At 43.6% G+C, this 13930-nt stretch overlaps 2 protein-coding genes across 2 annotated transcripts in view; one reads left to right on the top strand and one right to left on the bottom strand.

The window, feature by feature from the left end:
• Positions 1-13930, bottom strand: part of T265_10976 (hypothetical protein) — a gene marked incomplete at both ends in the record, with an annotated part of 51202 nt that overhangs the window by 21805 nt on the left and 15467 nt on the right. The window contains one exon of the mRNA XM_009177504.1: positions 5955-6327. Within this exon, the coding sequence (XP_009175768.1) occupies positions 5955-6327 (373 nt within the window). The remainder of the gene's footprint in view (positions 1-5954; positions 6328-13930) is intronic.
• T265_10975 (hypothetical protein) overlaps positions 1-13930 on the top strand; it is a gene marked incomplete at both ends in the record, with an annotated part of 30889 nt that overhangs the window by 12623 nt on the left and 4336 nt on the right. The window contains 2 exons of the mRNA XM_009177505.1: positions 2723-2776; positions 10910-11013. Coding sequence (XP_009175769.1) covers positions 2723-2776; positions 10910-11013 — 158 coding nt within the window. The remainder of the gene's footprint in view (positions 1-2722; positions 2777-10909; positions 11014-13930) is intronic.

A 13930-nucleotide genomic window follows, 5' to 3' on the forward strand; every position in this document is an offset into this window, starting at 1 on the left:
TTATTCTCTTGTTTTAATATTCCATATGCTGTACATATTCGCCAATTCGAATACATACGTGCTGGTTGCCACTCTTCGTTGAATTCTGGATTTCTAGTTTGTCCGGTTGTACCGATATACGTACGAAACTTAATTACCACAAAAAAACCACATTAATCAGTTACTTATCTCATCATTAAGTTGCATCGATTAAAGCAGAAATTCAAGGAAGGAAATCTAATATGCTGACAGAAACGTCACTGAGTGTGAGTTGTCCTTTCTAGATGATTTACCGCAATTCTACTGTGAAATGACTCTAAGTTGGCTATTACCTTAATCCGAATAAAAAACAATGGAAAGATTCTTCAACAGATTCTAGACTACTTTTGAAATTTTCAGAGTTGAAACACAACGAGCAGACTCACTTAAGTGGAGGTCAAATCGTGCCAAACAAATACAAGACACGTCACATAGTCAACCTTGCTAGCAACTTTAGAAGATCAGAACGCGATGTTGCTGACTAGTTGTGAAGCAACGTTGACAAAGTCAGATAAATTCTATCTATCCACCTGCCCTGAAACAACGCTGATTCGACTATAATCTAAAACAAAATTTCCTCCTTAATAAATCTGCCTCTATGATGCCCTTTTATTTGTCTACAAATATCGTTTAAAGCTGGCAACGAAACTAATCGACTTATGTCTTCTCATTTTCTAAGTGCGATGGACTACGAGAACACAATGTTATAAAAGCCGGGTCACTACTTTTCCATTTGAACAAAACGAAAAATATCACCTTTCAGCTGTGGAAGCCCTCCGATGGATGGGTCCGATGTAGTCTGAAGGAAGCGTGAGGACTAAGAAATTATCATGTTGCCCAAGCTTAAACAGGAACAGTCAAAAAGCCAGGGCTAGATTCGAACAATCGGTTCGAGGCTACAGGAGCCGCTGTTGTCCGCCGCAGCTACATGCTCGTCGTGTGGTCTCCCTGGACATGTATATTGCTACGTGCGCCCCTGGTACAAGTAGACAATGGTAAAAAGCAACTGATGGAGAAATCAGGATTGGCTTCCGTGGGGCGGACGATACCTGACAAAATGTAGTATGCGGGGCAGCGGTCGCTGGATATCCTTTTCATACTGGCTGAATCAGACACAGGAACACTAGCGGCGTGAACAGATTTGCNTGTATGCAGCAAGTAAGGCGACCCGGCTGATGGAACCACTGCCATGAGGGAAAGGGATTCTTGAAATCGAGAGGAAATAGGTAAGCTTAGGCAATCGGATGGCTTAAAGTATCACGGCTGGATGCAACAAACTGGCGAACCGATAAAAAATGTCGGTACTGATCCAAGGATGCGCGAACTGAATTACGTTGAGCGAGCTACACAATTTCCTAAGAAGACCACGTAGTAATAAATAAACCCCAAAAACAATCATGACCATTTTCGACGGAACAGTCACCTCAAACTACGAGAAAAGGAGCGAAGGAGCCGAAAATGATAATTATTGTCATCTAGTGTACAATCTCATAGTTTATAAATCGAAAGAGCCTTTGCGTAAGCTATTAATTGGACAATGCGTGGTCATTAGCAAGTGATACACTGAGCTCACCACATCTGTTAACCCAGCGACCGCACTGACCCGTACTTTGGTACCAAACGACATGCAATTCACTTAGGTCTCAAGGTTTCTGGAACGTGGATTTCTAAGTAACTGGCCAGAACTATCTGAAGAACGCTGAGTGGCACGTTTTTTTCGCACTGTAACTTATCTCTTGTTCATTGTTGATGAAGGCAGAAACAGACTTCCACAAATCCCACGAGCAGTCACATTCTAAGATTGAAAAGAGGCATTATGCGTGCTATCAAACAACGCATAGCAGATGCGCGCGGGAACACGTGGGTAACACGCTTTCCAGAACGGGAGGTTACATATAACCAAATTACCGATATCCGAGAAACCCTTGAACAGTAACGTAGACGCTGGAGATTCTATTAATATGGTCACGGTTGACTTTAATAAGTCATATGATAAGCCTCCGTATGAATGGTCTCTACAGAAACTATCCTTCCACGACATCATCCACAAGCTTCAAAGCCGGTTGTGAGACTTTCCCGAAAGGAGCAAAAATTCATTTGAGTTTACTCGCTTACGGCATGGTGGTATATTTGGGATTCTCTAGGGATGGGTTCTGAATCCAAAACTCTTTAAAGTTTGCGTCAACGGTCAGCTGAAGCATCTCGCTTCGAGAAGTCACTCATATTTGCATAACTTGAAGTTGTGGTAGGTGAAACCGAATGGAAAAGTGAACCAGGCCTAGTACATCCCAGATGGCTTGTGTGCTTGTCTACTCCGCTGAATGATTCTGGTCAACGACGAGAAATGCAGTGCTATACATACTGGGTTCCCCCGGTAAGCAAGCTGGCTTCATCGAAATGCGTTCTTCGGAAGTGTTTCCAGAACGTGAAATTGGGGTGTTAGTTGTTACTGACCTCGAAAAAGATGGTTCTGGACTGTATACATGACGCCCCACTCATTAGGTTTATGAAAGCTCTTCGACAGTCCACGACCGGTTTTGCCCTTCTTATGGATTATTAGGTAGGCAATACTAGAACATGAGGCAGCCTGATGCACACATTCAGTTGAAGGACATTATAAACAAAATATCCAGTTGCGTATCCAGAGCAAATGAGGTTCCTAGAACCAGATGACACCAGAAATCTTTTTGTCTTTCTTTTCTAGGCAAGTCAAACAGGTCCACAGTTCAGCAAAATAAACTGAATAAATACGAGAGAGGTAAATGCCACGTTGGACATTTTTACACGTCCTCAGACAACTATTACTGACCGGCGCCAGGTGGTTACGTGCATCGATGCGACTGTTCGCTGTCTTTGATCGGTTATTGGAACCACGAAACACCAAAGCGTTGTGTGACTTGCACAGCTGTCTTAGTGTCACAATCAAAACTATTCTAGCGGAAAACATCATGACGAACAGCAGGGTCATGTTCAAACACTTCCCTCTCCCATTAGCTTTCACATAGGTGGTTGCACATTGGAAGCGTAGCTGACGCCGCCGCCATGGTGAAGCAATTAGGGAACGATCATTCGCATCTGGTTAAAGGTGAAGGGATGACCAGTTAAATTGTGTATTGACGTTTTACGTCCATCAGTGCGAGAGCGGGCGTGCGTATATACGTGTTTATGTGTGTGCAAACGTGCCATTGTCCTTAAAAACCTTATAGGCTAAGGAAGACTACGGCACACAGATCGTAGAGACCAACACATCAACAACTAACTGCAGACATCAACAGCTAACTGCAGATATCAAACAGCCCTTCAATGTAACAGCAACCTCAAATAGATGTGAAGCAAAGACTGAAGATACTGCCGTTTGCATACCAAACCACCAGTAGCAGCTATTTAAAATAAATGAAATCAGGAAATCTACGCAAGACGGGTCTCCCGGATGCCTGCATAGTGGAGTTTAAACCAACTGATCCCTGAGCAGCCTTAGCTACACATCGAACTTCCCCGAGGTTGAATACACACGATGTCATTAGTATCGTCCAGTCGCTTGGACCTAGTGACAGATGTTATCGCATCCAAAGAAAGGCTGTCCTCTAATGTTCCTTATTTCGGATATCTAGAAACCATGTAGATGCGGTTTGTGGCTGATGAACACTCAAGCCCAAATCATTATACTGGACGTCAGCATGCCAGAGTTGACCTGAGCTGAAAACACCGCAGAATAGCACCATATTTGTGGGAACCAGCCAACAGTACGGACCACGTGAACCCTCAGGGGGACCACCTCACCTAAAAAGCACCGTTCATGTCACGTATCGTCTGGAAAAGTAGATTTACACGAGCCTGCTTTTCCATTGGTGCTCGTTGATCAAACGACAGAGTCCCGAGTAGAATTTCTACGATGTATCGTTTAACACAGACATGAGACTAGCGTTTTTAGCGCTTCGGTGAATTGTCGTCGGTTCATCTATCGATCCGACCGGATTCCAAGATCTATTGGTCAAACTGCTAAATAATCTGATTGTATGAAATCAAAGAGTGAAAGTAAGCAAGATTTAGGACAGCAAGTTACCATAGTTTCTCAAGAATTCTTCACAGAATTAATGGAATTCAAAAGAAGCTGATATATCATTACGTCAATTCATCTAAAGACATGTGCACTATCAAACTCTATTTAACAAAATAGGACCGCGAAAACCTTTAAGTTTTTGTTGAAGTTTTCTAGAAGCAGGCATTCTTCGCCAAACTCGGAAGACGGACCTTTTGCCAACGGAGCAATGGGCAACATAAAACTTGAAGCTTATCTTTCGGCTAAACTTAGTACATAAGGCTACATTCTCCTGATGTTGTTTCTTGTCCCTAAAAGCAGGAAAAACAGCACGTGCGCTGAACTCCAAATGAGTAAATAAAAATGAACTTCAGTTCGTCAACTCTATACAGCGCACGATCGTCAATGACGCTGATCTACATACCAGCCATGCACAATGTGCTGAGAACCGGATCAGCTGGATTCACCTAGCCAAACGAATCAGCTAGCAGTCATGATATTGTTAGGTTCAGTGGACACAACGGCAGATGGTCCGTTGCGAAAACAGTCAAGTGTTCGGTATGATAAGCGTCATCGAAGCGGTGGCACGAAAACGACTCTAAACGATATCTTTACCATTTTAGTTGCTACGTTCAGGGCACAATGCCCTGACACGTCCGAGGTCGTAGAAATGTGCTAATTAGGCACACGTTTCATACACGAGCGATAATGGCTTGTAGTGACGGGCATTCACACGAGGGGCTGTTGGGGGGGGGGGGACAAAGACTACGAGTGTTATCAATCCCCAGTCCCCTTAACACCCGCCACCCGCAGACAGACCAGTACTAACGCAAGTTCAAACAACGAGCCCAGCAATAAAAAGCAGACAAACACTCAGGGTCTTTGTGCGGTCCACATTGGTCTAAGCCAACCAGTGATGATTCGTGTTGACAGCTGTTTTGTGCACGTGCCGGTACATGAATGAGCCCGGATACAAACAGCAGGTGGGCATACAGATGAGGTTTTCGACTCTCGGTGTAAAACTTCATCAACGGAGAAAAAGCGCACAAACACTGGACTGAAAGCATCGATCAGGCGCGCAAAGTCCCTCGTTAAGTCATCATCATCGAGTATATCATGCAAAAATCGTCAATACCAAATTGCTGATCAGATCCGGTGGCCAGTTGGTCGGGAAACAGGTCTAGCAGTGTATTGCTCTTAAACCACAAGATGATTAAACTCACTGTGGAAAAACTCAAATCCCGTGGTTGAAAATCCAACACATTTGGAAACATTCCATAGTATGACTGTGGATCAAACAAGCTAGCACAGGGGTCCAGCGCATCGGAAGAATCTCACAACTGAACTAATCGTAGTCGATGTGGACTGAGTATTCAAAACTTGATCACTGTGTTATCGGATTGGAAAAGCGTGTAAGCTTGGGGCTCCTCAACGTGATTAACAGAATACCCTATAACCCTACATCAGCACCGCATACAAACGGGAATCCTTGAAAACAGATGATAGGATGGAAATAGCGAACTGAAAAAGCTCTGGATATGAAGTGAGGAAATGTGAGTGAGACTCTGACGTTGATTTCTGACTATCATTTTAAATCCGAGCAACGGATATGCAGGGGTGTTTACCAGACAGGTTCTCAAGGTGAATTCAGGCTTGAAAATCTATTAAAAATAGGGAATCACTGTGTAACTGTGTCTTCTCGGATTGTGGACGGCAAACGTCAAGACAAAACCAACGAAAGTAGTGAATTACCCACAAGGTAATTCCAGTTAAATAACAGAACGCTCCACAAATGTATCATGATGGTTAAGTGGTTTTGAAATCACATCGATATTCCTTGAAAAATATCAACATCATGTGGATAGCTTCAACTGATTAGAGATGGATCAGCACTCACTTGAAACGAGAGCACTTGTGTCGCTACCTCGGAGAACATGACCCTCGTATTCAGGCGTCACGCAACTGGAGTGTCCGGTGCCAGGCGAATGTGGATAGACGATCGTTTGGTGCACGGGGGGATAGACCCACTGATTTGCAGTAGGTAGTGGAGGTGGTGGGTATTCAGGTGGAGGCGGGATAGATTGTGGGCCACCGTTACTAGCAGTGTATGGAGTACAGTGACTGGGTTGGATACTGGGTAGCAATCGCGAAGTAATCGGCCATTGTCTAGTGGCTACCGGATCCAAACGGCCGCTCTCCATAAGACCACCTGTGACATTTTGTCCACTGACGCTTTTGGACATTACCGATGGACCGCGAAGGGCAGCACTCTACAAATAAGAATCACATTAGCACAAAATCTACGCAAGAAATTCGAAGTATTACCAGTCACATAGTGACATTTTATGAACCGAAACTAAAACATCCTATTATGTTATATCATGTGACTAGTGTAAAGAACATAACTCACATGAAATAATCTCGTCTCTGGTAAACTATTCTGGTACAGTGGACAAAGCCTGGTGATTACGACCGAAAAGTGCATGGAGTCGACTGCTATCTAGGCGTGAAGCGCAACCATCCTGGAACATGGTAACTCACTTGCCTGTTTGTCAGAACATTCTCAAACATACAATTAATGCGCTAGAAGACGTGAATGCGGTGTAGGAAAGAATGAACACGTTGCAATACCAACAGTCCACACCGGCTCTAAACCCCGCATGTGAACAAACAAAATGTTGACAAACGTTGCACGTGAAACAGGTCTGAGCGGTTTCATCATCAATTTGACGCGCGCACACACATTTACCGCACACGCAGATACCGGGTCAGACTAGCCAAATGTTGTGGAACGAACAGAGCGCGTGAGAAAGAAAAGGGAAACCGGGTAAACAAATTGGACACTGTCGGAGAATGCATTTACAGATAAACCGGTCTACATCTCGATAGAATCGAGTGAAACACCAGGTGTAGAAAGAGAATAATTCAAGCGGAAAAACTTGTGAACCAGCGCCGATCGAGAGTAAAACTAGGCGATTGGAGTTTTGGACAGGTGGACATCTCCCGTGCAGACACTAAAAAGTCGCCGTAAAGACCAAAGATGCTTGTTTAACTTGGTACTAAACTAATTGCGATAGAGGAGCAGCAGATGATAAGATGAACAGATAGTATTTCATTCATCTATACCTAGAAACATCGTGCAACTGTTTTATCCTTACTGAGAATCCTCATCCATGCACATTTCGCTAACCTCTGTAAGAAACCCAGTATGGGGGCGCGTGTGCCACATCGTGCCGAACTGCAGGTTCTTTACACCGTTCTTTTCATCGGCCACCCGTAGCTGAGGGGAAGTGATTTTCAGTTTGCATTTCTGGTTACGCACCTTTGGCCCAAAATAGGAATGAAGCAACCGCATGATACTTTCCAGCTCTGTAACGCAAAGCCTTGAAGACGTCCAATGACTTATAAAACTTAAACATTCCTCTCTTTATGGATCCCTCTTGGAAAGTGTCGGATGACATGTCACACAAAAAATATCATATTTCACAAAGAGTCCAAAATGAATCCAAGTGTGTTTTACAAAGTTTTAACCGCGAAGGACCACTTCTTATCAGAGCAGCTTCAATCAAATCAAAATCTCTTGCCTTCTAACAGATCAAAATTCCCTAATCAATGGCAAAATAGTCCGTTGCATTCATCCCGGGACTGTCGCTAAATGGATGCCCACCGGTACAATCCGATTGTGATAAGTCCAGCATATTCCACTGGTTTGGCGATACCAAAATCAAGTTGGATCGCTTTGTTGCCATACTCGACACTACGAGACCCCAATGGTTATGCCACCCTTCGCAGCTCTAATCGGAGATGCAATCCTCTTTCTCTTACTGCGAGGGCACTCTAGGCTAGGTGTAAAAGTGAAAACTTAAAGAGGAGATTTAACCGTCAATCTTTTAGGGTTTCGATCAGTGATACGTGTGACATGGAATGTCTATTATAATAAGTATTCACTCAAGAGGTTTGAAAGGAAGAAGGCCTTCGCTGCAGAGTTGTGTACACACTCTACTCCCTTCGCCATGTCGTGAAAAATAGCAAGTAAAAAGCCTAATCTGAAAAGGACTTAATTACGATGCGGAAGTCGTTTGGCCACTCAGGGATTTGAGGGCAGAGACATTGCCCTTGGACAATTTCACAGATGGTGCTTCACAAGGGCAGTCGAGGTCTGAGGCGTCTCCTGACATTACTCCATACACCAGCTGTGCATCGCCAAGCTGCATCTTTTTCAGGGGCTCCATCACACCTGTGCTGTCCGGGGCCACATCGTACTTATGCTCTTTCAAACCAGTTCCAGTGTAGGAAGTGTTAAGTCCACAAACTGCTGTCGCATTGGCCTCTTCTACGGCCTTCGTGTTTCGAGGGGACACGGTGAGGTAGTGTGACAAGGGGAAGAAAGGGAATCGAATATAGATGGGGCTCTTGACGGCTGCAAAAATGGACTATTTATTCACGAAAGAGGTGTCTCTTGCTCGGTGACTCCATGGAAGAAGGCTCTGTTGTGGCGAAGAAAAGGATGGAAGCCAAGCCGTTGTGTATACTACATCTACACAGTACTCAAAAGGTACACGCACTGATGCGATATTCGTTAAACTACCTGGCATGAGTAACTGTCAAAGCAGTGTTCAAATGGCCTATAAAGACCACCTAGTCGGTTGGAACTGACAAGCTATGGAAGAAAAAACTGGAAGGCTATGGCTGAGAGTAACATGTGGCAAGGATCATTTTATCATCAGCAACAGTGGCAGTTGAACCGAGTTGTTCACGTCCAAACCTGGCTTTTCATCTACTCCTGATTGAACTTCGCAGCCTGACAATATCTCGACCTTCGGTTCCTAATGCAGCCAGGCACCGAAAAGTATCATAAGCACCGGAAGGGTGCTACCGCTGAACGATTATAGTCAACAAGGTAAACTTCAACTTCACTGTGGTCATATAACCGAGTGAAAAAAGGCATGTGAAAGCAGGGTGGGTGATATGACAGCCTAGCATGTTATTTCAACGACGTTCTATCGCAACAGCATTCTAAAATAAGCTGATTCATTGATTTGCTAATTAAGTGGTAAACTGCACAAACAAATAAAGTGGTCTCTGTGGGACAAAAGTGGCATGGAATTGAGTCTTCCATGTTGCCTTGGTTTTTAGCATACTATATCCAAAGGCAATACTTAGGAATTAAGCCGCTCGGTTAAGCGAAATAAACGGACGTGAACAAAATCGGATGTGAAATCATACAGGATGAAAAAACCGTTCAGCTATAGCACCCTTTCGGTGCCTAGCTGCCATGCCACCCGAAGGAAGCACGAGAGCTGGGATACTGCGAGATTGCCCAAACCTAGACAGGGGAAGTCGAGAGGCAGAGGGCGGGTTCGAACCACAGACCTTCCGGTCAGTAGATTCACGCTGAAACGCGAGGTTTATCAGTTCTGATTCAAATGGATTAAGTTTAACTGATGGCTAATGGATGTTCGATGAGGTATCACTCAAAACTGTCAACCAAAATGACAACAAAATTCACCAAGATTGGACATCAGTTTCACCTCAAAGCTCTCCAAAGAAAAAGCATGTATCCATTCAAACATCTGATTGGTGGCACACGTGATCGTCCCGACATCTATCACCACCAAAAAACCGTTTTAAGCTCCAAAACACGTTTGTTGATGATAAGTTGAGACAATCCACCCTTCTCACGCAGACAAACTGTGGTTGTCAGTAGGCGATGCGTTGATACCAAGATTGAGAAGCGTTCTAGCACAAGTCATAAACAAGTAGAAACAGTTTTCACCAACTGGGAAGATTTATTTCTGCATCACACGGTTATCCATCAACTCCCTGACCGTCCGCGATAGGATTTACAACAACCCTGTTGGGACAACCAGACGAGTGCGATTTCTAGGACGGGGAAAAACGGTGCGAGCTGTATACTATCGGTCGGACCACCACCACCACAATCAGCATCACCTGGTGCGCAGTTCGCTTAACGTAGCCGATTATCCGAAGATTTTTGCACACCCTGTGAAGCAAACAATGGAGGAAAAACTGGCTTGTTAAAATTTAATTTAAGAGCCCCACGAAAACCCTAGCTTCTAGACATATTCGGACAAACAAACGCGCCAGATACGGGATAGAGCGAACAAATTGAATACATCTGTGTTAACTGTGCGCGGGTTCGTTTGTGTACGTGTGTAAGAGGAAGGGTTGCAGAGATGTCAAAAAGATTGATGCGCTCTTCTCTTGGTGGCTTGTCCACTCAAAGAATCGTCCAGTCATGACGGTAGGAAGTCAGACAAACGTGGAAAAAAAATACGCACACGTCAGTCCAAACAACCTAAAAAAATTTTCCATGGAAGATTCGAAGAAAATCAGAGATTGTGGACTATGTGCTGCTTAATAGTTTGTGTCGTTATTTGACGTAAGATTACTAAAGTTGCAGCCGTCCAAGGATTTTCACCCTATGCTGATTGCTTGAATCACATGTCTTGGTTGTTGTAAGAGTCGTGATCGAACCACAACAGATCTCACTGAGCGTACAATCAAGCTGTGAGTAGCGATTGCCAGTTTGCTTCAATTATGGAGTCAAAACCGAATATCGCTGAAGCCAACGGGTAGTATGTAGAAAACAGTTGAAACAACGGTCTTGTTTTACGGTTGCTAAGTCTGGTCATCTCACTCAAGCTTTCTTCTTTCACGGTTTTAGGAAATATCTAATACCGGAGTACTGCTATGAATGATGACAAAGGGGTGATGATGATGCTATACCATATATATATATATATGTATAATATAAATATATCAGTCTGAGTCTCAAAGAGAAGCGGCAACAAGAAGCTCGGAGCTACTGGTTAAACTAGCTATTTGCAGATCCACAAACCCCTGTATCGACAGATGTTGCAAAGGGTTGCAAGCCTACGGGGCCCAGCAAACACCTGCGGCGATCGGCCACCAAAAGCAATCGGTTCTGGCAGGTTGGTTAGTTCCGTTTCGGTAATCTGCCCCTATATTACCAACGAGGACCACATACAGAAGTCACAATTGGCCTTATATCCTGGCTACACCGTCAACTTGCACCGTTTCTCCTCTCTCAGCTATATGCGGGTAGTCAGGTTCCTAACAAATTTCGACTCACATTTTGAACCTAGCAAAACTTACCTTCGCAGGATGGCCAGAATCAAAGTTGTCCCTCCCATAGAGAGGCTACCTTAGAAACAGAAACCGTTAAAACACGTCCTTGTGGATCAACCGAACAGGTCTCTCCTACAAAGTTGGTTATCGTTAGATCAAGTGGACCAGGGCGCCCCCATTCACAAGAGCCCAATTTCGATAGGTCCCATCAGTGCGTGCTTTAGGGGAGTGCTAGTGTACCATAAAATGTTCAAATGAGAAAACCCCAAGCTGTGTTTTTTAAAGTATCATATGTTATATTATATATTATATTACTATATTATATATTATGTCGTTCCCTTGAGAAGACTTCCCTCTTCCAAAAAGTTATCAATCCTGAAAGGGCTACGCAATTTAAAGTAAGTTTTGATGGCAGATGGCTATTATCTAAGACAAATCAAGGACACTGAACACCACCGAAAAATCGGTACCTATGTTGAGAAAAAAGGAAGTCAAACTACATCTGAGTGTAAAAAATTTCGTCAATTTCAATTATTCCCCACCTATACGGATAGCCAAATGAAACCGATTATTGCAGCCTCTACCGGACATGTATGAAGGTCCGCATCGTATGACAGCTAAGCAGTTAGTCAAGGTTCTTGAACCAATACGCCAAGAAATCTGCCAACTTAGCATCTGCAGAAACAGAAAATGATTCAAGTGTAAGCCAGAAAAGGAGAGTAGTGTATGTATCTTCTTGGTTTACCGTTGTCCATCTTATAGGATCTAGCTATTATCACTGTCACCACTTTCCGGCTATTAATGACTGTGGTAGTGCTACGTGCACAGTGAATGTCCATTATAAGTCTGATGTCAGGTCCTACCAACCACTAGATGACGTTACGGTGGTGTCTACCTCCGGGCCACTACTATTACTACAGAAATCTTTATGGGTCCTCTAAGAGATCAGTCTCCGATAGAATACTCAGGGGATGAGGCCTTACAGACGACTCATGTACGAACTATTCTCGTTTGTGTCTCATGCCTTCGAAAATCAATTCAGTTCCCAGCGGGGCAAGCAGCTGAAGATTCGTTCCATGCCCTTTATGTGCAGTTATGGCGACGGTGGACTGACACTATTAGACACTCGATTTTCATAACAGATGAATGGAACAGTGTAAGAACTTCAGTAGCTTTGTCCTTTTAACCACAAACAATATGATGCGTTATCCATGTGTTTTCAACCTGAGCTAGGACAAAACAAATATCTGAAACTAGAAAGTGACCTACCGGAGTGATCAATTCAGATGGATGCTGGTTGCCAGCACTAATGGATGACCACATAGGGCAGAAAAGCTATTTTCATCAGTGTACCTTTCAAGAGATCTACCATTGACTCCATTACCAGACGCTTACACCGAAAATCCACCAAATGTTTTCAGACCTACGACTTGTTTGCCACTAAAGCGCTAATCCTTGTCAGCGTACAGATGTCCACCTCAAGTTATGGCGCTAGGCAGAAAATATTTGGGCAGCTAATCAGACAACTCTGAAAAAAGATGAGACAGCCTTTTTGGAAAAAAATTACAAAAATCAATTACTGGTGACCTGACTGCACATCTAATCGACACGAGTCACCTGATCAAACTTGAGTCGACATTCAGAGTGCCGGAGATTAATAAATAGACTTGTTTAGCTGGAACCGAATCAGGTCAATATTGCGTTACCTATGCAAACCCAGTGTGCAATTCACCGGAGATCTTAGACTTCATCCCAATATTCCAACACACTAGCAACTTCATTCCAAGTGATCATTGGCCGGAAAAAACAACTGACCAAACTGGAACGCCTAGCTGCTTTAAGCTGTTTCGACCGTAAAACCCACCGTTCTGTCCTTTATTGTATTATTGCACCACTTAACTAAAATGTCGTGACCTGATAAAGGGATCTGGATGACACCTGTCCTTCGCTGTTTGTATTTCCAAATGGAAGTAGTCTAGCCAGGGAAAAGTGACCTAATGTTGTCTTTTTAGCTGATGCTGTGTACAGAGGGTCTCTGGCAACTGGTCTCCTGTTGCTACCTACACCGCGTATGGCCCAATAAACCCGTTGAAAAATCCGTATCATAAAGACCAATAGAGTTTCGACCATGACGTAGTTGATGCGCTGGCAGTGATAAGGATACAATGCATTATGAAAAATGTGATGAACATGACTGATGCTCTATTCATTGCTCTATTCATTATTCTCTTGTTTTAATATTCCACATGCTGTACATATTCGCCAATTCGAATACATATGTGCTGGTTGCCACTCTTCGCTGAATTCTGGATTTCTAGTTTGTCGGGTTGTACCGATATACGTACGAAACTTAATCACCACATTTTGGCGTCGCGATTGGAACAATTCATCATGCCTGCCGAAATGGAACCATTAGAAGTTAATTCAACTGCGCGTGACGTAGAGGATTACTTGGAACGATTCGACATATGGTGCCTCACAAAATCCGATATGGATAATAAGAAACTCACTGCATATTTCCTACATTTCGTTGGCAAGGAGGCGTATACTTTGATCAAGAATTTAGTATATCCTGAATCTCCAATTGATATTCCTTACACAGCATTGAAAAACAAAGTTCTTCAACACTTCAAACCGATTAACTTCGTAGCAGCCGAAAGAGCTAAGTTCAATATGTTAACCCGCTCTCATTCTCAGTCGGTCCGTGATTTCGTGTTACAGCTGCAGACACAGGCAGCCAAATGTGACTATGGTGCCCAA

Source organism: Opisthorchis viverrini (assembly GCF_000715545.1).
Source record: "Opisthorchis viverrini unplaced genomic scaffold opera_v5_434, whole genome shotgun sequence".
Taxonomy (NCBI): domain Eukaryota; kingdom Metazoa; phylum Platyhelminthes; class Trematoda; order Opisthorchiida; family Opisthorchiidae; genus Opisthorchis; species Opisthorchis viverrini.